Source organism: Salmo salar, chromosome ssa09, assembly GCF_905237065.1.
Source record: "Salmo salar chromosome ssa09, Ssal_v3.1, whole genome shotgun sequence".
NCBI classification, from domain to species: Eukaryota; Metazoa; Chordata; class Actinopteri; order Salmoniformes; family Salmonidae; genus Salmo; species Salmo salar.
The window spans coordinates 60,073,927-60,095,514 of NC_059450.1; the positions used below are offsets into that span (position 1 = coordinate 60,073,927).

The following is a 21,588-nucleotide window of genomic DNA, read 5'->3' on the forward strand; positions in this document are numbered from 1 at the left end:
AGCATGCATTGTATATCTGAGAGAGTGCTGTAAATAGCATGCTTTGGGGGCATGCTTATGAATGTGAATGGGAGCGATTCAGTTAGATTCAGCTTTGTAATGGGTTTGAAGGCTTCAGATTCAGAAAGGCATCGCAAAGAGAGTAAGGTGGCGCATACCGAAGAGGTAAATGCTTCTGGTAGCCACAAGGCACTAGATATTTATGTATTATAATGATTTAGCAGAGTATGATGCAACGAGTGGTGCAGAGGGGCATTATTGAGTTTTCCATCCTAAATGCTTTCGTGTTTGAACCCCTGCAATGTCATTCTGGTCATGTCTTTTGAGTCCATGTAACTCTTTAGAGTTACATAGAGTTTGCCCTTCAAACTATGTACCCTGGGGTCAACATATGTTCAAATCAATTTTTATTTTATTTGTCACATGCTTCATAAACGACAGGTGAAATGCTTCCTAGACCATCAGACTGAGCAAATGGGCTGAATAAATCTGACACCCACTGTATCCCTGTGAGCATGACTTATTTTTCCCTGGTTCAGCATATTGTTTACCTCAGTCTTTTCCACTATTGTTGTTGCCTTCAAATCAAGACAGTTCCCTGTGAAGCTTCTTTATAAACTATCCATGTATTTGGATATAGCCGTTCATCTACGCAACTCTATCTGTCCATCTGTCTTTCTGAAAATTGTCCTCATTGCTGTACAATACAGTTATGAATAATGAATGAACATTTTCCAAGTGAAAGTTCCAAAGGAAATAGTTTTTTCATCGGATAAAGCCAGCAACAATTACAAATGCAGTAACGCTAACCAGCGCCCAGAATCGGATACTCCCTCCCTCCCGCCGCACGCCTTTCACTTTGAAACGGCTAGTCATCAATAAACAAATCATTGCACAGGATTATTCATTTGTCTTTGATGTCACTGGATCACCCAGAGACTGGGCGTGCATACCAATAACCAACTCCCTCTGCCCTTCTATGACCCCGTCGGTGGCATTTGGGCACCTTGCTGTGCAACACAAAGTCACATTGAAGAATCATTATGCCACCGCACCGAGGGGGATGAATAAATCACAGCGAACCATGGCCATTGATTGGCTCGAATCAGGCCACAACGTAGACACTTGTATCTTTTAAATCCTCCCTGACAGATAGGGGATAATTGTCACCCCTGACCATGGAGAGCCCTTGGTTCTCTATGGTGTAGTAGGTCAGGGCGTGACTAGGGGGTGATCTATTATATCTATTTCTATGTTGGTACTAATGGGGTTCCCAATTAGAGGCAGCTGTTTATCGTTGCCTCTGATTGGGAACCATATTTAGGTAGTTATTTACCCATCTGTGTTTTGTGAGATATTGATTGCCCCACGCATCAGGCCTCCAGTGCGCCTCCCCAGTCCGGAACGTCCTGTGCCTGCTCCTCGCACTCGCCCTGAAGTGCGTGTCACCAGTCCGGTGCCACCTGTACCGGTTCCGCGGTCCGGAGCTTCCGGTGACGGTCCACGGTCCGGAGCCTCCGGCGACAGCCCACGGTCCGGAGCATCCGGCGACGGCCCACGGTCCGGAACCTCCTGCGACGGTCCACGGTCCGGAATCTCCTGCGACGGTCCACGGTCCGGAACCTCCTGCGACGGTCCACGGTCCAGAGCCTCCAGGGACGGTCCACGGTCCGGAGCTTCCAGGGACGGTCCAGAGCTTCCAGGGACGGTCCGGAGCTTCCAGGGACGGCCCGGAGCTTCCAGGGACGGTCAACGGCCCGGAGCTTCCAGGGACGCTCAACGGCCCGGAGCTTCCAGGGATGCTCAACGGCCCGGAGCTTCCCGGGAAGGTCAACGGCCCGGAGCTTCCAGGGATGCTCAACTGCCCGGAGCTTCCTGCGACGTTCCACGGTCCGGAACCTCCTGCGACGTTCCACGGTCCGGAACCTCCTGCGACGGTCTACGGTCCAGAGCATCCAGGGACGGACGGTCAATGGTCCGGAGCTTCCAGGGATGCTCAAAGGCCCGGAGCTTCCAGGGACGCTCAACGGCTCGTAGCTTCCCAGGAAGGTCAATGGCCCGGAGCTATCAGTGACGGTCAACGGTCCGGAGAGTCCAGGCACGGTGTCCAGTCCTGCTCCATGGCAGGAGCCTTCTTCTGCGCCGGTGCCCAGTCCAGGCACTGCGTCCAGGCACTGCGTCCAGTCCCGCTCCATGGCCGGAGCCTTCTTTTGCGCCAGTGCCCAGTCCAGGCATGGCGTCCAGTCCAGCTCTAGGGCAGGAGCCTTCCTCTGCGCCGGTGGCCAGTCCAGGCACGGTGTCCAGTCCTGCTCCATGGCAGGAGCCTTCCTCTGCGCCGGTGCCCAGTCCAGGCACTGCGTCCAGTCCCGCTCCATGGCCGGAGCCTTCTTCTGCGCCAGTGCCCAGTCCAGGCATGGCGTCCAGTCCAGCTCTAGGGCAGGAGCCTTCCTCTGCGCCGGTGGCCAGTCCAGGCACGGCGTCCAGTCCCGCTCCATGGCGGGAGCCTTTCTCTGCGCCGGGGCCCAGTCCAGGCACGGTGCCCAGTCCAGGCATGGCGTTCAGCCCGGCATGATGGCCGGATCCGGGGTCTGGGCGGGGGCTGCGACCTGCACCGGAGCCGCCACCGACACTAATCACCCTACCCTCCCCATTTGGTTTCAGATTTTGCGGCTGGAGTCCGCACCTTTGGGGGGGGGTACTGTCACACCCTGACCATGGAGAGCCCTTGGTTCTCTATGGTGTAGTAGGTCCGGGTGTGACTAGGGGGTGATCTAGTATATCTATTTCTATGTTGGTGCTAATGGGGTTCCCAATTAGAGGCAGCTGTTTATCGTTGCCTCTGATTGGGAACCATATTTGGGTAGCTATTTCCCCACCTGTGTTTTGTGGGATATTGATTGTTTGTTAGTGTGTTTGGGCACTACGTCCTCATGGTCTTTGTAAGTTTTGTTATTTTGTTTTGTTAGTTTCACTTAAATAAATATGTGGAACTATACTCACCCTGCACCTTGGTCCGCTCATTTCCAAGACCGTGACAATAATGCACCCACGTGGAGTCGCTACCAGGGTGACGAAGCCTCTTTACGAGTGGTTGGTTTGTTACTGTATTCAGGTTCCCTGCCAACGGATCCCCTCGTCGACCAATGAGAGTAGAGTGTTTTTATTTTTCTCTATAGCGGGTTTGTTTATTAGAACACCATGTGCACCTAGTGGGGCAGATGCATTGGTAATTGTAAAGAAGGCATCTGAGGCACTGAAGCATCGTGCCATTATGATGCACCACTCCTTATTCAATGGCCAATACTAAAGCTCAAAGATGATTACAGAGAAGAGTATGGTAGCCCCTTGTTTATACTTTGATCCTAATGTATATTTCATGTTATATAGCTCACTACAGCAGTGGATTGTCTGATAAATATAAACATTTCAAAATAGTGGTGGATTTGTGAGAAGTAGGACAGCGCTCACACTAGAGTCAAAACGCTGTGTATACACATTTTTCTTCTTACTTTATTCACAATGCTTTTAGCTTACGTAGTGAAATCGTGCCCTAATAATTATGGCGGTAAACAACCAAAAAGCAACATAAATAGACCTCCAGCAGATAAATGATGCTTATTGAGTGAATGTTCCCATCATTTCAGTGGCCATCATTAGTCTCAGTGGGATTGTTTTTCCAGCGTTGGTGGCCATGTTCTTATTCCCCTTGAGCAGTGCCAATTATACCGTGATATTCGGGGGTCCCTATTAATTTCATGTTTTCATCTGACTGTCAAACAAATCACTCCAAAAAGTAGGCAACCTACGCACATTCGTCAACACCAAAATGATTCCAGCATCCAAAAAGTGCACTGTGAAGTGTGAACCCATCATTTGATTAATGGAAGGAGATTTCGGTTACAAAACACCAAAAAGTGTAATTACATTCAGCGATTGTCATTAGGTGTACACTCTGGTAGCCCGAATTAGCCTAATTGATGCGTCTTGCTGACAAATGAACCTTTTTTGTAAAAAAAAAAGTCAGAACACTTGAAACGGAGCTGTGTCCATCCCGAGCTCATCGGTGGCGGGAAACTGAGTGCCCAGCTGAAACAATGTTGCTAGTGAAACCTTAAGCCATACAGAGAGAGATCAGTACAAAATTGCATTTGAAACAAATAAGGAAAAGTCATTTGCATACTGCCCTTGAGAGTGATTCCAAAGGGCAATGGAACTGGTGGATAGGGGACCTAAGAGAGAGCAACCTTCCGTTTGCGACCCAACACATTTGATACGGATGAGAGGTTATCGTGCTCCTTGCCCTGACAAGAATACTTACTGCTTGTGAAGGTTGACTTGTTAAACAAACGATAACTCACTGCCTGAAAAGTAGTACAAAACAATATAAAACACACATTTTTGCCTCAATACGAGATTTACTCGTATTAAACCTAGACAGTTACTATAAGTAAACTTCAAAAGCTTTTCAAACTTTGACTATCATCTTATTACTTTTCTAGTTTCTGATGTTTTTACATTCTTGTATAATCTACATGGGATCTTAATTTGATCACCCTGTTGTTGCAGGAAATGCAAACTTGTAGTGTAATCAAGGTTTAAAAAGCCTTCTAACGTTTGAAATTTCCATTTAAAAATGTCAGACTTGATTTGCCCTCACTAAAAATCTATCAACCCATACAAAAAATGTATATTAATTATAATCCACACAATAATTCACATTTCCTGTTGTTGCAGGATCATTTTTATTCTGTGAGAAACTGGTCAAATCAAGATCCTACATCTGTACCTTAAGCCAACTTTCAAACTCTAACAAACTATCGTCCTATTACTCTTATTATTTTCTGATTTGAAACGTTTCTTTATTTGTGTTTTCCTTGCAGGGTTTTTGGGCCATAACAATGGCTTCCAGAGTCCTTGTGAGCACAAGTACTGTGGCCTTGGGCGTCACTGCGTGGTCAACCATGAGAGTGGTAAAGGGGAGTGCAACTGTCTGGACCGCTGTAAACCACACTACAAACCGGTGTGTGGCTCGGACGGCAAGCTGTATCAGAACCACTGTGAGCTCCACCGTGCCTCCTGTCTGGGTGCACAGAGAATTACTATCACGCACAGTGAGGAATGCTTCTACAAAGGTAAGAATTACATCTCATAACTTCATAAAATGTCTGTCATGGAACGTGCAAGATCATATTATGGGGTCAAAGCAACATTGTTCAGAGATCTTCTGTGGTGTATGTTCCCTTTATGCAGTAGCAAAGTAGTTACAGGAGATTCATTTTATCTTCTTTATGCTCTATACTCTTTAATAAAAGGGTTCTTTGGCTGTCCCTATAGGATAACCCTTTTTTGGTTCCAGGTGAACCCTTTTGGGTTCCATGTAAAACCCTCTGTAGAAATGGTTCTACCTGCAACTTAAAAAGGAAAAGGGGTTCTTCAAAGGGTTCTCTTACGGGGACAGCCGAAGAACCCTTTAACTTCTTCAGGATCGGATGAGCTAACGTAGGCTAATGTGATTAGCATGAGGTTGTAAGTAACAAGAACATTTCCCAGGACATAGACATATCTGATATTGGCAGAAAGCTTAAATTCTTGTTAATCGAACTGCACTGTCCAATTTACAGTAGCTATTACAGTGAAAGAATACCATGTTATTGTTTGAGGAGAGTGCACAATTTTGAACATGAAAAGTTATTAATAAACAAATTAGGCACATTTGGGCTGTCTTGATACAACATTTTGAACGGAAATGCAATTGTTCTTTGGATCAGTCTAAAACCTTCCACATACACTGCTGCCATCTAGTGGCCAAAATCAAAATTGTAACTGGGCTGGAATAATACATTATGGCATTTCTCTTGCATTTCAAAGATTATGGTACAAACAAAATGCAAAATAACTGTTGTTTTTTTCTTTGTATTATCTTTTACCAGATCTATTGTGTTATAGTCTCCTGCATTCCTTTCACATTTCCACATAAGACAAAAGTGTTTCCTTTCAAATGGTACCAAGAAAATGCATATCCCTGCTTCAGGGCCTGAGTTGCAGGCAGTTTGAATAGTGTTTGTCATTTTAGGCGAAAATTGAAGGAAAAAAAAGGGGCGGATCCTTAAGAGGTTTTAATGTTCTAGATAGCACCTTTTCCTATAAGAGTCTAAATTAGAGCTTTGGAGAAGCCACCAGAGATCCTGCCCCATTGCAGTTCTCAGAAATTCATATCTTACACAGAATGTTTTTGTTGTTAGAAAGAATGGTTTTGTACAGTGATGGAGCCATCTCTCACTTTATGAACCTGATACAGCATACAGCAGCTACTTCTTGTACCCTGCTATCTCTATTAGTTTCTCAGTTGATGCAAAGCATTGCTTGTTTTTATGTCACGAGCAGGTGGTAGTACTATACACACCAATGCTTTGATTTCCCCAGAGAATTTCCGATGCTCTGGAACATTGATTGTACAAAGACACCAATTACTTTTCCTTTATGGTAAAAAATGGGCTTTTCATAGGTGTTATGGTGTAGACCAGGGATACTCAAGTAATATTTGAGAAGGTCCAGTCACACAAAAAATTCCTAGGTGGCAAAGGTCCGGATGGACATTGTAATTTATCGGCTTAGTAACAAACCCCCACCTCGCAACCCATGCGACCTCGAAGCCCTACCGAGTATTAACCCCGTTCTGGGTCCTGATCCGGTCCGTGGTCCGCCAGTTGAGTATGTAGGGTGTAGACCATGGAATGGGTCTCAATAATATCTTTGTTTTTCCTGAAGTGTGCACTTGTTCACTACTTTACACAAATCGAAAAGCATTGGATTGGTGGAGGCAAGGACTAGTGGGAGTTTCCACCATCTTATACCAGTTATTTCCTTTCAAATCAGTGAAGGGAAGTAAACAAGTGCACACTTTGGGAGGAAGGAGAGATAATTGGTACACATGACAAAGCTATGTGATTTCTTATAATATTAGTGAGAGAAACATTGGTTTACCTGGGTTTCTGGGAAACAGAGTTTTAATATACCTTTCCTTTTGCAGGATGCACAATTGCATGTTTCCTGTGTAAGCGAACTGCTGCAAGTGAATTGTCACACTACATGATAAGCTACACAGGAAAATAGGAATACAGTAAATGTAAAACTCATGTTTCCCATTTTCCATCACAGTTATTAGTTTGGAATTGGAAGAATAATATAGTCGAAGATGGTTGTATATTTTGCGGAACAAAAGGCCCCATCAAAGAACTGTGTATAAAAACCCTCCGTAATGAAAGTATTATCACTTTCCTCCCATGCATGAGTCTGAGGCAATTCAATTGGTACCCTTTGTCTGCATGCATACGCAAAGGGTACCAATCCTTTTCATACCAATCAGACAAAGACATTTGGATCAATGATCTGTCCCTGGTTGTCTGATGCTCTAATCAACTTCTCCATGTGTCCTGTCTGGTCAACCTTCCATCCTAGCCATCTGAAAATCAAGCCTCAATCAATGAGCATTCATAAGTGGGATTGTGATATTTGACCAACGTAGGCTGAATCAATACAAGATCAACATGAGCCAAATCAAAAAGGCTCTCGGCCTGAAAATGGTTTCTTTTAGTTGCTCTTTGTCCGTGCCCAGAATTGTGTTTTACAGTGACTGATTTGTAATCAATTTCTTATTCGATGTGAGCTGCTCGTAGACCTGTTGGTCCAATTAGAGCCCTCTCCTTTTTAAAATATTCATGGACCCTTAAAAGCTTTGTTTTTCTCTCTAGAAATAGACTGCAGTATTACTGCACTTCTAGCCACTTCCTGCTATTCCATTAGTATTTTCCCTGATAGGGCAAAGCCCTAATGCTTACAACATTTGTCTTTCTTCCACATTAGTGCCCGCGTAGGTCTTGGCGGCAAATGAATGTAGAGGATTTGTTCATTGCAGCGCATACAAAAGTCACAGCTAAAATGGTGGGAAATAGATAATTGAGGCAAATGTGTAGTGGCGCTTACAGCTAGAATCCAGACATAATTATAACGTGTTATGATTGGGGGTTATTAGTGGTGAAATGGAATGTGCCTAAATGTCATATTATAAAACATGTCATTCACATATTTATAGCCCATGCAGACCCTGATTTCAATTTACCTTGAGTTAATGGGCATAAATACTATCTTAGTGTAATCGTGATTTCCAATCATTTCAATATCACTCTAAAATTGTTTTCCCTTTTGGTCGTGTCAATGTAAATGCAGACGAATTCAGCTTCAGCCATTTCTATAAAATGAAGTATAATACCTGATTACTATATGGAAAGGGTTCTACATTGAACCCAAAATAGTTCTACCTGGAGCAAAAATGGGTTTACCTGGAACCAAAAAGGGTTCTTCAAAGGGTTCTACAATGTGACAATTGAAAAATCCTTTTTGGTTCTACATAGCACCTTTTTTTCGAAGAGTGTATGGACCGACCAAATCAGAGCATGTAGTCCTTGATATCCAACATGACCCCTACTATCTTTACAAACTTGGCAGGGAAATTAACCAATTGAACTTCTTCGTACTTAAATCATGAGATCAGTAGCTATGTTTCAATTAACTTGTCAAGTAATTCTTTTGTTGGCTTTAAAAAAAAAATTGAAAATAGATGCGACAATTACCTGCTAGGGTGAGTTTCCATTTAACTATCTTGTTTCGATAACAGTTGGACGTAATGACATCACAGAAACCTACAGTGTTGAATAATAATGAAGTGGTTGAAGTGTTTCCAAAACCTATTTAGGCAAATTGTGCATTAATAAATTGTCAACAAACTGTATGCCTTCCCACCTATCTGTTTCATGTCTCAGGTAGCCCGCAAAAGCCAGCAAGGATAGAATGCAATAATTGACTAATATTTGCCATATTCTAATAATTCTCATGGGCCAACGTATCGCCACGGTTCGTGCCATGGTGATACTTGCACTCCTGTAGATCTGAAGTAATTGGATGGTGAAACTTGCATCAAACCAACCAGAAAAGCAAGGTGAAGCAATTCAAGCATTCTTGAAAGTCAGGATAATCCTTGTCCTGCAAAGAAACGTTATTTTTATAGTTGAAAAAATCTATTTTGCAAGCAGTAGGCAAGCATCGGCAGTCATCATTTATTTGAAAAATACCATTTCCATCATCATTTGACGCACTAAAGAAAAATCCACGACTATCGAACGAATAGAAATGATGTTGAACGGATAAAAATAATTCTCATATATCTTCCATTTCCATTACAGATGTCGCAAATATTGTATTTGCGACATTGCTTTTGTTGTGTCTGGCAGACACGGACCACAGACCCAGTAGAGCTGCCTTATATAACGTCACACTAATGCCATGCTAATGTCACAGTAAGACAAGAAACAGATATCGAGGCCTCGAAAAGACTTAAGTCAAGTTGCAAATGCCAGATTAAGTTGATAGAGGGACAATTAGTACCAGGGGCTTGGGTTGCCTAGCAGCAATGATTGTTTTCAAATGTGAGAAGAAAAAAACCTGCCAGGGATCTTTTGAGTTGGTCTCAGCTTAATTAGTACATGTGGAAACGGACAGCCTCTATCTGCACAGCGCTCTCTCGCTCTTATCTCCTAGGAAGGACAGGATAAGAAATGACAGCCAATGCGTTGACTGAAGGTTCTCATTAGGCCTTTGGATAACATATGACCCCCGTCTACTTCCACCCCCCTCCTCCCCTCCCTCCTCTGCTGCTCGGAAACCGAGTCGGGATTGGATTTGATTGAAATATGAGTGGAGAACAAAAGCTTGTCCAATCCAAGGGGGACGTTTCGTGGATGGAAGCAGGGCAATCTCAGCAGCAGACAATTGACACAACCATAGACAATTAACAATGAGATCCTGGCATTCCAGCCAAGTGCTCTCTGTGCTTCAGAAACACATCCATGTACCAGTAGGATGAGATTTTTAGTTTGTGTTGTTGTTTTCATGTGATAACCAATGATTTCACTCATCCGGAGCAAGAATTCAATCATAAAACCAGCCCTATTGCTTTAGTCTTTGACTATTTGGATGTTGAGTAGTGATATAGCATATCCGTGTGATTTCAGTGTGCCTAGAAAGACAAAGACAAAGGTTTAAGATTAGCCTAGGATACCTTAAAGTAAGAGATGCTTAATTACAATACCCTAAGGAGTATTTGGTTATGTATGTCTTGATACTGTATGTGACTAGGGAATGGAGTCAATCAAACATGCATTGCATTAACGTGCAACTGCAGAGAAAGTCCCATGTTTCCTGTGCGACAAAGATGCACTACTTTAATAAAACCAAAATACTGTAAGTTGTTTGGTCTCGCCCGTGTAAGATTGTTTTATTAATCAAATGCTTTTGCATATGTCTATAGGGGGAATGTGCAACATCTTCAGTCTCACCTTTATTGTGCACGTTTTCATACTGTATGTGCTACACTGTTATTGAGTACTTTCTTTTATAAGATTTTCCCTCCAGGGAAATTAACAGTGAGTTAGTACTCGTGGTGCTCTCTGCATTTATTTATATTCAAGAAATACAATTTCACATCAACTATATGTATGCAGAGGAAGCAATTAAGGTTTCAGTGTTTCATCTGGCTTCAAAATCCAAAATTAAATGTTGTTTAGAAACAGAAATAGTCTCCGGCAAAAGTTCACTGGGAATAGTTTGCGCCAGTCAGTCCAGTCAACTGTCAATGTTACCTGTTGCTAGGTTTGTGGTGATATGGACTGAGTTCTCTGTGGAAATACAGTGTCTCAATTATGTTTAAAAAAAAAAAAATGTTTACTATCTCTCACAAATTGTTTTGCTGAACTAACAAAAAAGCCCTATCCGTCGAGCTCTTTAACACATTGGAAGTCATTTATCATACATAGTAAGTATTCTTTTTTTTTTATCATAGTAAATAATCTCAAGTGCTGAATCTTTGTTTGAATATCCATATGTTTCATTCAGGAACCAAGTTTGATTCTTCCGATAGAAGACATCTGTTCCACTTTTGGAGGATCACTGATTTAAATTAGCATAAATGACTGGGCTTTCCTCTAAGAAGTATTTTTATGTTGTTGAGGGAGACATTTAATGTAACAATTCATAAGTCAGAGAATACAAGAGACACATCTTGATTTCCTATGTACAGTGAACGATAGATTACCTTTACGAAACAGGCAGCATCTTAATTTATTATCAGCGAATACGCAGAAAAATAACATTTTATCAACCACAACCTACAGTGTCCCAATGGCCTTCACAGTGTGCCTCACAACAAAACCCTTCCCTGTGGATGGTTCCCTGGTGGCCTGCTGTACGTCAGAAAAACATACTTATGAAGCCATCATGGCATCTTTTCCCAGGAGACCTTCTATCTAAATGAGGTCTCTGTGCTTTTCAATTCTAGTGAGACAACACAGAGGGATTTGCCTGCCTAAAACCTCAGAAGTAAGACCTCAGAAGCTCTGTGCGCTCTTTCTTTTTTTAATGACTAGGCTTGGCACGGATTCAGCGACCTCCATGTGAGACCCTGGGTGTGTCAGCCCCCCTCCCCAACCCCATAAACCTGCATTGTCACCTGCAGAAAGGCTCCTCATTAAATCCTGACCTGTGTATCATTACATTTTCAAAGGCTATGGGTGTAAATCAACCCCCAGGGTCTGTCTGCATGCCAGTTTTGATGCAACTTACCTACAGTATGTATGTGTATCTCAATACTCCATTTTTAAATGTTTGTGTGGTTGTGCTACAGTGTTTAATAGTGGCTAACAGTTCAATGCTAAAGTGCACTAACACTCCGAGTAGTCGAGATTAAACGTTCCCGGCTCAATCCAGACAGATTATGAGGCTCATCTGCTGTATATCAAATGAATGATGCAGGATCAGTTTGGTGCATTTGTAACTAAGAACAGCACACACAGGCACATATGAGAAAAGATAGAGACGCTAAAGTACCCTCTTTGCCTTGAAATCATACAGCACAAGTATTTCTGTTTGATGGTGTTACTCAAATTCTGCTTCAAAAAAGTCTGCCGTCAGTCAACCCTGCATTTGAAAGAAAATGAAAATGAAAATGTTTGCTTTTGGTCATAAATTATTAAGAAATACAGTGAGTATTGGGACAGTGACACATTTTTTATTGTTTTGGCCCTGTACTGTATTTTGAGAGTGTTTTCATCCATAACAGGTGGACCGTTTAGAAATGACAGCACTTTCTGTAGTCTCCCCATTTTAGGAGTCAAAATTATTGGGACAAATTCACATCTTTAACCTTTATTTATTTATTTATTTATTTATTTAACCTTTATTTTACTAGGCAAGTCAGTTAAGAACAAAATCTTATTTTACAATGACGGCCAAACCCTCACCTCACCTAACCTGGACAAATTGTGCACAGCCCTATGGGACTCCCCATCACGGCCGGTTATGATACCTGCCGGGATCGAACCGGGTTCTGTAGTGACGCCTCTAGCACTGTAATGCAGTGCCTTAGACTGCTGCGCCACTCGGGAGCCACTTATACTGTATGGTTATTAAAAAGTAAAGTATTTGCTCCCATATTCATTTTAACAGACGCTCTTATCCAGAGCGACATACAGTAGTGAGTGCAGACATTTTCAAACCCACAACCCTGGCGTTTTAAGCGCCATGCTCTACCAACTGAGCTACGCAATGAATACACGGGACCACGCAATGAATACACGCAACAAATAAACGCAATGAATACATCAAGCTTGTGACTACAAATTTGTTCGATGCATTTGCTGTTTTTTTTGGTTGTGTTTCAGATTATTTTGTGTCCAATAGAAATGAATGGTAAATGATGTATTGTGTAATTCTGGAGTCACTTTTACTGTAAATAAGAACTGAACAAAAATATAAACGCAGCATGTAACGTGTTGGTCCCATGTTCCATGAGCTGAAATAAAATAAAATGTTCCAGAAATGTTCCATACACACAAAAAGCTTATTTCTCAATAATGTTGTGCACGAATGTATTTACATCCCTGTTAGTGAGCATTTCTCCTTTGCCAAGATAATCCATCCACCTGACAGGTGTGGCATATCAAGAAGCTGATTAAACAGCATGATCATTACACAGGTGAACCCTGTGATGGGGACAATAAAAGGTTACTCTAAAATGTGCCGTTTTGTCACACAACACAATGTCACAAGTTTTGAGGGAGCGTGCAATTGGCATGCTGACTGCAGGAATGTCCACCAGAGCTGTTGCCAGAGATTTTAATGTTAATTTCTCTACCATAAGCCGCCTCTAATGTTGTTTTAGAGAATTTGGCCTCACGACTGCCGACCACGTGCATGGCGTTGTGTGGACGAGCGGTTTGCTGATGTTATCGTTGTGCACAGAGTGCCCCATGATGGGGGTGAGGTTATGGTATCGTCAGACATAAGCTACAGACAACGAACATGATTGCATTTTATCAATGGCAATTTTAAACAGAAATACTGTGGGATTTTTTTTGTTGCCATGATAATAGATTTAAAGAGTAACCTAGGTAACATCAAGGGACATGATCCCATTTCTACTACTCGGACTCTAAGATCAATATTCTGTGTGTTGGAATGGAGCTACCAAGTTCAGTATAGATGTTCTTGTCTTTTATTGCTCTTCATTTGGCTTTTTCTGAGATCCCAACGGCGCATAATGATAGGCATATCACTGGATGGCATAGCCAGCCTTTTTTATTATGGCAAAATAAAGACAGATGCTGTAGGAGGACGTTGCAGATTTATTGCATAGCTTTGGGGACAGAGAATGGCCCATATGTCAAAAATGTATATACTAAGAGAAATTTGCATTCAAATGATCAAATTTTTCTTTGTCTAGTCCTCTGCGGTCACGTTCATGTACTGAAGAGTGACCAACTACCTGTCGGCATCGGACCTGGGTCATATGCATGTCTCCAGACTGTTATTCCACTGAGTTAAACTATAGGAATTAGCTTGGGGAGCTGATATGTTTCTTTAGGATAATGCTTCTTTAGGTCTCAGTCAAGGTTAGCCATCATGTGACGGTGAGTTTAATCCACTTAACCACCTCCGCTACTCTGGCCTAGACATGCTAGTGGAGTGTAAGGTTGAGTCGACAATCCATCACTTTCCCAACCATAAAGCGATGCTAAGGTCCCTGAGACATGCGCTTCCCCCTCAGTCCATGCCAAAGCCTGCCATACACTTCCAGGAAGATTACCAGCTTTGACAGAGTCAGTACGATATCCCCTCTTTTTATATTCTTCAATTCTTAGAAGTAAAAACTCACTGTTCAGCAACGTTCTTTGAAAGGTAGCCTACCCACAGGCAATATAATAACTTCACTTAGGAACGGGGAAGAGGTGTGTTTCATAGGATGTTTTTTTTATTTATTTGCCAGCCTTTTCTTTTGGAATGTAGTGTGACATACCAAGCGGTGATGCAGCCAGACAAGATCCTCTCAATGGTGCAGCTGTAGAACTTTTTGCCAAAACATTTCAGCCTTCTGAGGGGGAAGAGCCATTGTCGTGCCCTCATCACTACTGTATTGGTGTGTGTGGGCCATGATAGATCCTCAGTGACGTGGACACAGAGGAAATTGACGCTCTCAACCCGCTCCACTATAGCCCGTCGATGTGAATGGGGGGGTGCTCGGCCCTCCTGTAGAGGTTGTTGTCCTGGCACCACACTGCCAGGTCTCTGACCTCTTCCCTATGGCTGTCTCATCGTCTTCGGTGATCAGGCCTATCACCGTCGTGTCGTCAGCAAACGTAATGATAGTGTTGGAGTCGTGGGTGAACCGGGAGCACAGAAGGGGACTAAGCATGCACCCCAGAGAGTGCCCTGTGTTGAGGGTTAGCTTGTCGGATTTGTTATTGCCTACCCTCACCACCTGGGGCAGCACTTCAGGAAGTCCAGGATCTAGTTGCATAGAGAGGTGTTCAGTTCCAGGGTCCTTAGCTTAGTGACAAGGTTGGAGGGCACCATGGTGTTGAACCCTGAGCTGTAGTCAATGAACAGCATTCTCGCATAGGTGTTCCACTTGTCCAGCTTGGGAGAGGGCAGTGTGAAATACAATAGAGATTGCATCATCTGTGGATCTTTTGGGGCGGTATGCGAATTGGATTGGGTCCACTTGCCAGCTGATCAGCGCATGCTCTGAGTATGCATCCTAGTAAACCATCTGCCGCCCTGCAGCCTTGTGAATGTTAATCTGTTTAAAGGTCTTACATCGGCTATGGAGAGAGTGATAACAGATTCGTCTTGAACAGCTGATGGTCTCATTGTTTTGTTGTTGTGTTGAATTGAATTGAATGGAATTGGACCGGGAGAGTTTGAGACTTTGAAAAGCACTCAAATATTTAATAGCATTGCTTAAAGTCCTTAAGATGTTAGGTACAGTGCTACCCAAGCTCTACTGTTCAACCAGAAGTCTTCAAGTGGGTATTTCGGAGGACTGCTGCATCAGAGTGTACCCACACTTTCACCACTTTAACCACAGGGCAATCACAGTTGTATTCCCATTGTGATAAAACATATTGCTAGATTGAGGTTGGGGAAAACATGTTTTACCCCTAGCTATTCAGAACTCTACAGATCCACACATCGAGGTGCGAGGACTCAATCAACACATCACAGGGCCAAATAAAATCATAAAACACACAGTCAGATGATTCAGGGTAATCCGTGTGAGATGAAAAGCAATAATGACGAACATTTCACTTCAGAGGTTCTGGCCTTGTTTACGCACCATCTATCTCCTTCCGTTTATGCTCTCCAGCAGGCCATCTAACCAGGCTAGGCCGCTCTCCAACGTTTAGAAACCACCTCACAGAAGCACGCCACATCAATTGTAAATGCATATTAAAAGCGTGGGCTGCATATACACCCGCGTGTCAATGCCTGCTTATTGTACTAGCGAAGTCAAATATGACAGAAGCCCCGCTGGTTTCACTCTAAGACAAACAAATAACCATTTACTTTGATTGGTGCGTGTCTTTATAGCAGGCTAAGCATCAAAGCCTGCCCTTATTCTTTTCATGTTCATTTTGTACCTAAAATGGGCAATTATTCCATCAAACATGCGTGTAGAAAGTTGGAGGGCAGACACAAAACAATAATATGCCAAATTTGCCATTTAGACTTCTTTTGATGTTGTGGCCCTCTGATGTGCTGAATAATATGTTGACAGAATGGAAATGTCATTATCTGATGTTCACTGAAAAATAATGCTGAAACAGGTGATTTTTTGTGAATCATTTTAAAAGGCAAGGAAGGGTATTCATTTAATTTATGCTTTGCTGGTATGTATGTGGTAATTGATTAGAGAATGAAGGGCTACTGTACAGTAAGTATATCTGCGAAATGTCATTAACAAGTAAGTGTCATGGAAAAATCATATCATTGGTACTTTTGATATATATTTTTTGGTACAAAATTATATTGCTTTGCCAAACTAGGAACAAACACAATTGTCCAAATGTCCTTTTTATTTGTCCGTGGTGAGAATACCTGCAGAGCTATTCTCACCATGTGTCAACCCATCTTAACACATTTCCTTTGAAATACCTGCAGAGGTATTCTCACGAATTTATCAGCTTCAATTGCAAAAATAGTTTACAGCTCTCTGTTTCTCTCTTCCTCTATCCCCCTCCTTTTCTTGATTTTATCCTCACTGAACAATTTGGAGAAATAAACCAAACAATTGCTGCCAAGATTGCTTGAAGCTGTGTCTTGAGTTGAGTGAGAGAGAAAAGGAAAGCGAGAGACAGAGTGGTGTGTCTGAGTGGAGTTAGAGCGTTTTATTCTGCAGAAATGTGTTGTAGTATAAAAGCATGAACCTCAAACTATGTACAGTCCATCTACCCCCAGCTTGATGACACAGAGAAATGCATTTAATTTGTGGACAATGGCTACTTCCTCTACCAGGATATTTATCTCAAGGCACTGTGAAAGAAACTCTGATCGATATCGTATAGAGCGCAGCGCAAGCCCTTTGATTTGCTACTGTAATCGCCCTCAATAAGAAAATAAACTTTGAGGAAAGAAAAGTTGAAGATCCCTTTTAAATATAGAAAAATCAGGATCAAATACCATCTGATCCTGGATCTGTACATAAGGGCCTCTCCTGTGAGACTTTGGTCGAAGATCCCCCCCCCCGACTCCTCTATCAGTTTGAATGAGGGCCCTGCCAAGACTGTCTGTGCGAAAATGATTGAGCGGACTGCCAATACCGCAGATTACATCATATATCAAGGCCAGTCAGATTTCACACAAACCATCAGTAAGAGCAATGCACATTTTGGACACAGAATAAATATTGGCTGACCCATAAGACCCAAGCCAATGTGTTACGTGTGTTTACTCTTAAAGCCCTCGAGAGGGTTATGTCCAAGGTGAACAGGGTTGTACCGCAACGAACTTGAACTTTGAATATTGTTGAATTGGAACTGTTTCAAACATATTCATTCATACAGATCTTCTCTTCACTGTATTTAACACCACTGTTGAGTCACTGTTTGATACTCGTTGAATTCTCTATATAAACTCACAATTCCCTTGAGAACTGATATTTGTAAACCTTGATAGCCTTCATCTCGATCAATACAGAGCCACAAGAGAGTACTGTATAATCTTTATTTGAATCATGTCTGTAGTTCCCTGGTTGGGTTCAGAAGGTGATATGGTTGTTGGTGTGCTGTACTGTACTGTGCCCTGTCTGTGACCCTATTGGGGATTGATAGTAGTCTCATAGAAGATCTCTTCATAGGAGCTGTAATCCGATGTGTACTGCAAGCCATCAGAGGACGGAGAGGCTATGTTCATATTTGTGTTTGAAAAAGAAAGATTGTGCAATGTGTAAGAACCCTGGTATTTGTCTGGTTATCAGAAAATGTGTGCCCATGGATATCTCTTTGTGTGCAAGGGTTTCTGTGGTCTGAGAGTTCCCTGACAGTTGCACAGTTAAAATAACTACATTTCACCAGTCACTGTAGAATACATTTGAATATAATAGAATACATTGGGGGTTTTTTTTTGGGGGGGGGGGGGGCTTGGCTGATCCACAGAGTTGTGGTCTTGTTATCCCCCTACCCCCTACCATCTTTCCAGTAGTCCGTATATAGATATGGATCGCTGGTGCTGATTTTATCTGTGGGATAACTGTGTTATAGCTCTAGATCTTCTTCCTGAGCCTTGAGGTTGGTTGTCCTCCATCATGTCAACAAACCTCGCCACCAAAGGAGTTTAGCTGTACCTAATGAACACCAGGGGGATCAGCCTGTGCCTGTAAACGGAATCATACACAACACCACACTCTCGGCCCTCTCAAACACACACTGCCTAGAGAGATACAGCAGCCACGAGGCAGCACTTGGCGTTCTGAACTAGTTATAAGACTGGCAGATCTAAAGGAAGGAATCCCTACTTCCTTTGCTGGGCTTGTTGTATGTGTGTTTGATAAACAATTAGAGTGGATTGATGCAGAGATGGCAATGTTGAAACATGCTGTCAATGGAGTATGGGGCAGTGGAGGCTCCTCAGAGGAGGAAAGGGAGGACCATCCTCCTCAGGGAATTTATAAAAAATCTAAATAGTGAAACATTCATGAATGTAGTTCTGTCCTTGAGCTGTTCTTGTCTAATGATGTTCTGTATTATGTCATTCTGTGTTATGTTTCATGTTTTGTGTGGACCCCAGGAAGAGTAGCTGCTGCTGTTGCAACAGCTAATGGGGATCCTAATAAAATACCAAATACCAAATAAAAAAAGTTTACCTTTTTAGATAAAACTATAGTAAACAGTGGTGGAAAAAGTACCCAATTGTCGTACTTGAGTAAAAGTAAAGATACCTTCATAGGAACTGACTCAAGCAAAAGTGAAAATCACCCAGTAAAATACTACTTGAGTAAAAGTATTTGGTTTAAAATATACTTAAATATAAAATGAAATGTAATGGCTTAAATACTTTGTGCTTTGTGAGGATCAGGTAATGAGTGGCTAATCTGCCTTTGCCATCCGTACTGTTAGCTAACGTTCAATCGCTGGAAAAGAAATGGGACGAACTGAAAGCACGTACAGTATGTCCTACCAATGGGACATTAAAAACTGGAATATCTTATGTTTTACCGAGTTGTGGCTGAACGACGACATTAATGAATGACCACATTAATAACATTCAGCTGGCGGGTTATACACTCTATCAGCAGGATAGAACAGCAGCCTCTGGTAAGACACGGGGCGGGAGCCAATGACTATTTGTAAACAACAGCTTGTGCACGATATCTAAGGAAGTCTCGAGGTTTTGCTTGCCTGAGGTGATAAGCTGTGGACCACACTATCTACCTAGAGAGTTTTCATCTGTATTTTTCGTAGCTGTCTATATACCAACACAGATCGATGCTGGCACTAAAACCGCACTCAACGAGCTGTATAAAGCCATAAGAAAACAGGAAAACGCTCATCCAGAGGTGGCGCTCCTAGTGGCCGGGGACTTTAATGAAGGGAAACTTAAATCTGTTTTACCTAATTTCTATCAGCATGTTACATGTGCAACCAGAGAGAGAAAAAAACTCTAGACCACCTTTACTCCACACACAGAGGCGCGTACAAAGCTCTCCCTCACCCTCCATTTGGCAAATCTGGCCATAATTCTGTCCTCCTGATTCCTGCTTGCAAGCAAAAATGAAAGCAGAAGGCACAAGTGACTCGGTCTAAAAAAGTGATCAGATGACGCAGATGCTAAACTACAGGACTGTTTTGTTAGCACAGACTGGAATATGTTTCGGGATTCTTCCGATGGCATTGAGGAGTACACCACATCTGCACCATCGAGAGCATCGTGATGGGTTGCATCACTGCCTGGTATGGCAACTGCTCGGCCTCCGACCGCAAGGCACTACAGAGGGTAGTGTGTACGGCCAGTCCATCATGGGGCCAAGCTTCCTGCCATCCAGGACCTTAATACCAGGCGGTGTCAGAAGAAGGCCCTAAAAATTGTCAAAGACTCCAGCCACCCTAGTCATAGACTGTTCTCTCTGCACGGCAAGCGGTACCGGAGCACCAAGTCTAGGTCCAAGAGGTTTCTAAACAGCTTCTACCCCCAAGCCATAAGACTCCTGAACATGTAATCAAATGGCTACCCAGACTTTTTGCATTGCATATTACCTGAATTACCTCGACACCGTTGCCCCCGCAAATTGACTCTGTGCTGATACCCCCTGTAAATAGCCCCGCTATTGTTATTTACTGCTGCTCTTTAATTATTTTTTATTCTTATCTCTTACTTTTTTTTGTATTTTCTTAAAACTGCATTGCTGGTTAAGGGCTTGTAAGTAAGCATAACATTGTAAGGTTAAATTGAATTCGGCGCATGTGACAAATAACATTTTATTAGATTTTTTTATTTGAATATACTTAAGTACAAAAGTAAAAGTATAAATTAATTCAAATTCATTATATTAAGCAATCCAAACAACGTCATTTTCTTGTTTTTGTTATTTACGGAAAAGTATTTACGGAAAGTATTCAGACCCCATTACTTTTGCCACATTTTGATACGAGAGAATGCCAAGAGTGTGCAAAGCTGTCATCAATGCAAAGGGTGGCTACTTTGAAGAATCTCAAATATAAAATATATTTAGATTTGTTTAACACTTTTTAGGTTATTTACATGGTTCCATATGTGTTATTTCATAGTTTTGATGTCTTCACTATTATTCTACAATGTAGAAAATAGTGCAACCCTAGAATGAGTAGGTGTGTCCAAACGTTGGACTGGTACTGTATGTAAATGTAATATTTCAATTTGATATGTTCTATAAATTTGCAAGCATTCCTAAACACCAGTTTTTTTACATTATGGGGTATTGTGTGTAGATTGATGAGGGTGAAAAAACTATTTAATCCATTTTAGAATAAGGCTGTGATGTAACAAAATGTGGAAAAAGTCAAGCGCGACTGAATACTTTCTGAATGCACTGTATAGCCAGTGGCACATTGCAACAATCGGACATAATTTACAAACGAAGCATGTGTGTTTAGTGAGTCCGCCAGATCAGAGGATGACCATGGATGTTCTCTTGATAATTGCGTGAATTTAACCCTAAGCTTTCAAAATTGCGTGAATTTAACCCTAGCATTCAAAATGTAACCAGTACTTTTCGGTGTCAGGAAAAAGGTATGGAGTAAAAAGAACATTATTTCCTTTGGAATGTAGTGAAGTAAAACAAAAAGTTGTCAAAAATATAAATACTAATGTAAAGTACACATACCCCAAAAACTACTTAAGTAGTACTTTTAAGTATATTTACCTAAGTACTTTACACCACAAATACTAAATACATTCACATGTCACCAAAGAGTTGATTAAACACTGTTTTGCAATGGTCTACAGTAGCCTTAGAAGCACTCTGCAGGGTAGCACCATGGTGTAGCCGGAGGACAGCTAGCTTCTGTCCTTCTCTGGGTAAATTGACTTCAATACAAAACCTAGGAGGCTCATGGTTCTCACTACTTTCCAAAGACTTATGCCCGCCAATCTATCAAAGCTCTTGCAGCATGAACTGACATGTTGTCCACCCAATAATAGGATCAGAGAATGAATCTATTACTGAAA

At 42.2% G+C, this 21,588-nt stretch overlaps 1 protein-coding gene across 5 annotated transcripts in view; it reads left to right on the forward strand.

Moving 5' to 3' along the window:
• The window catches only part of LOC106611554 (follistatin-related protein 5), a 161,281-nt gene that overhangs the window by 58,441 nt on the left and 81,252 nt on the right, over nt 1–21,588 (forward strand). For all 5 annotated transcript variants that reach the window (XM_014211881.2, XM_014211882.2, XM_045723863.1 and 2 more), the window contains exon 4: nt 4,881–5,132. In XM_014211881.2, coding sequence (XP_014067356.2) covers nt 4,881–5,132 — 252 coding nt within the window. The remainder of the gene's footprint in view (nt 1–4,880; nt 5,133–21,588) is intronic.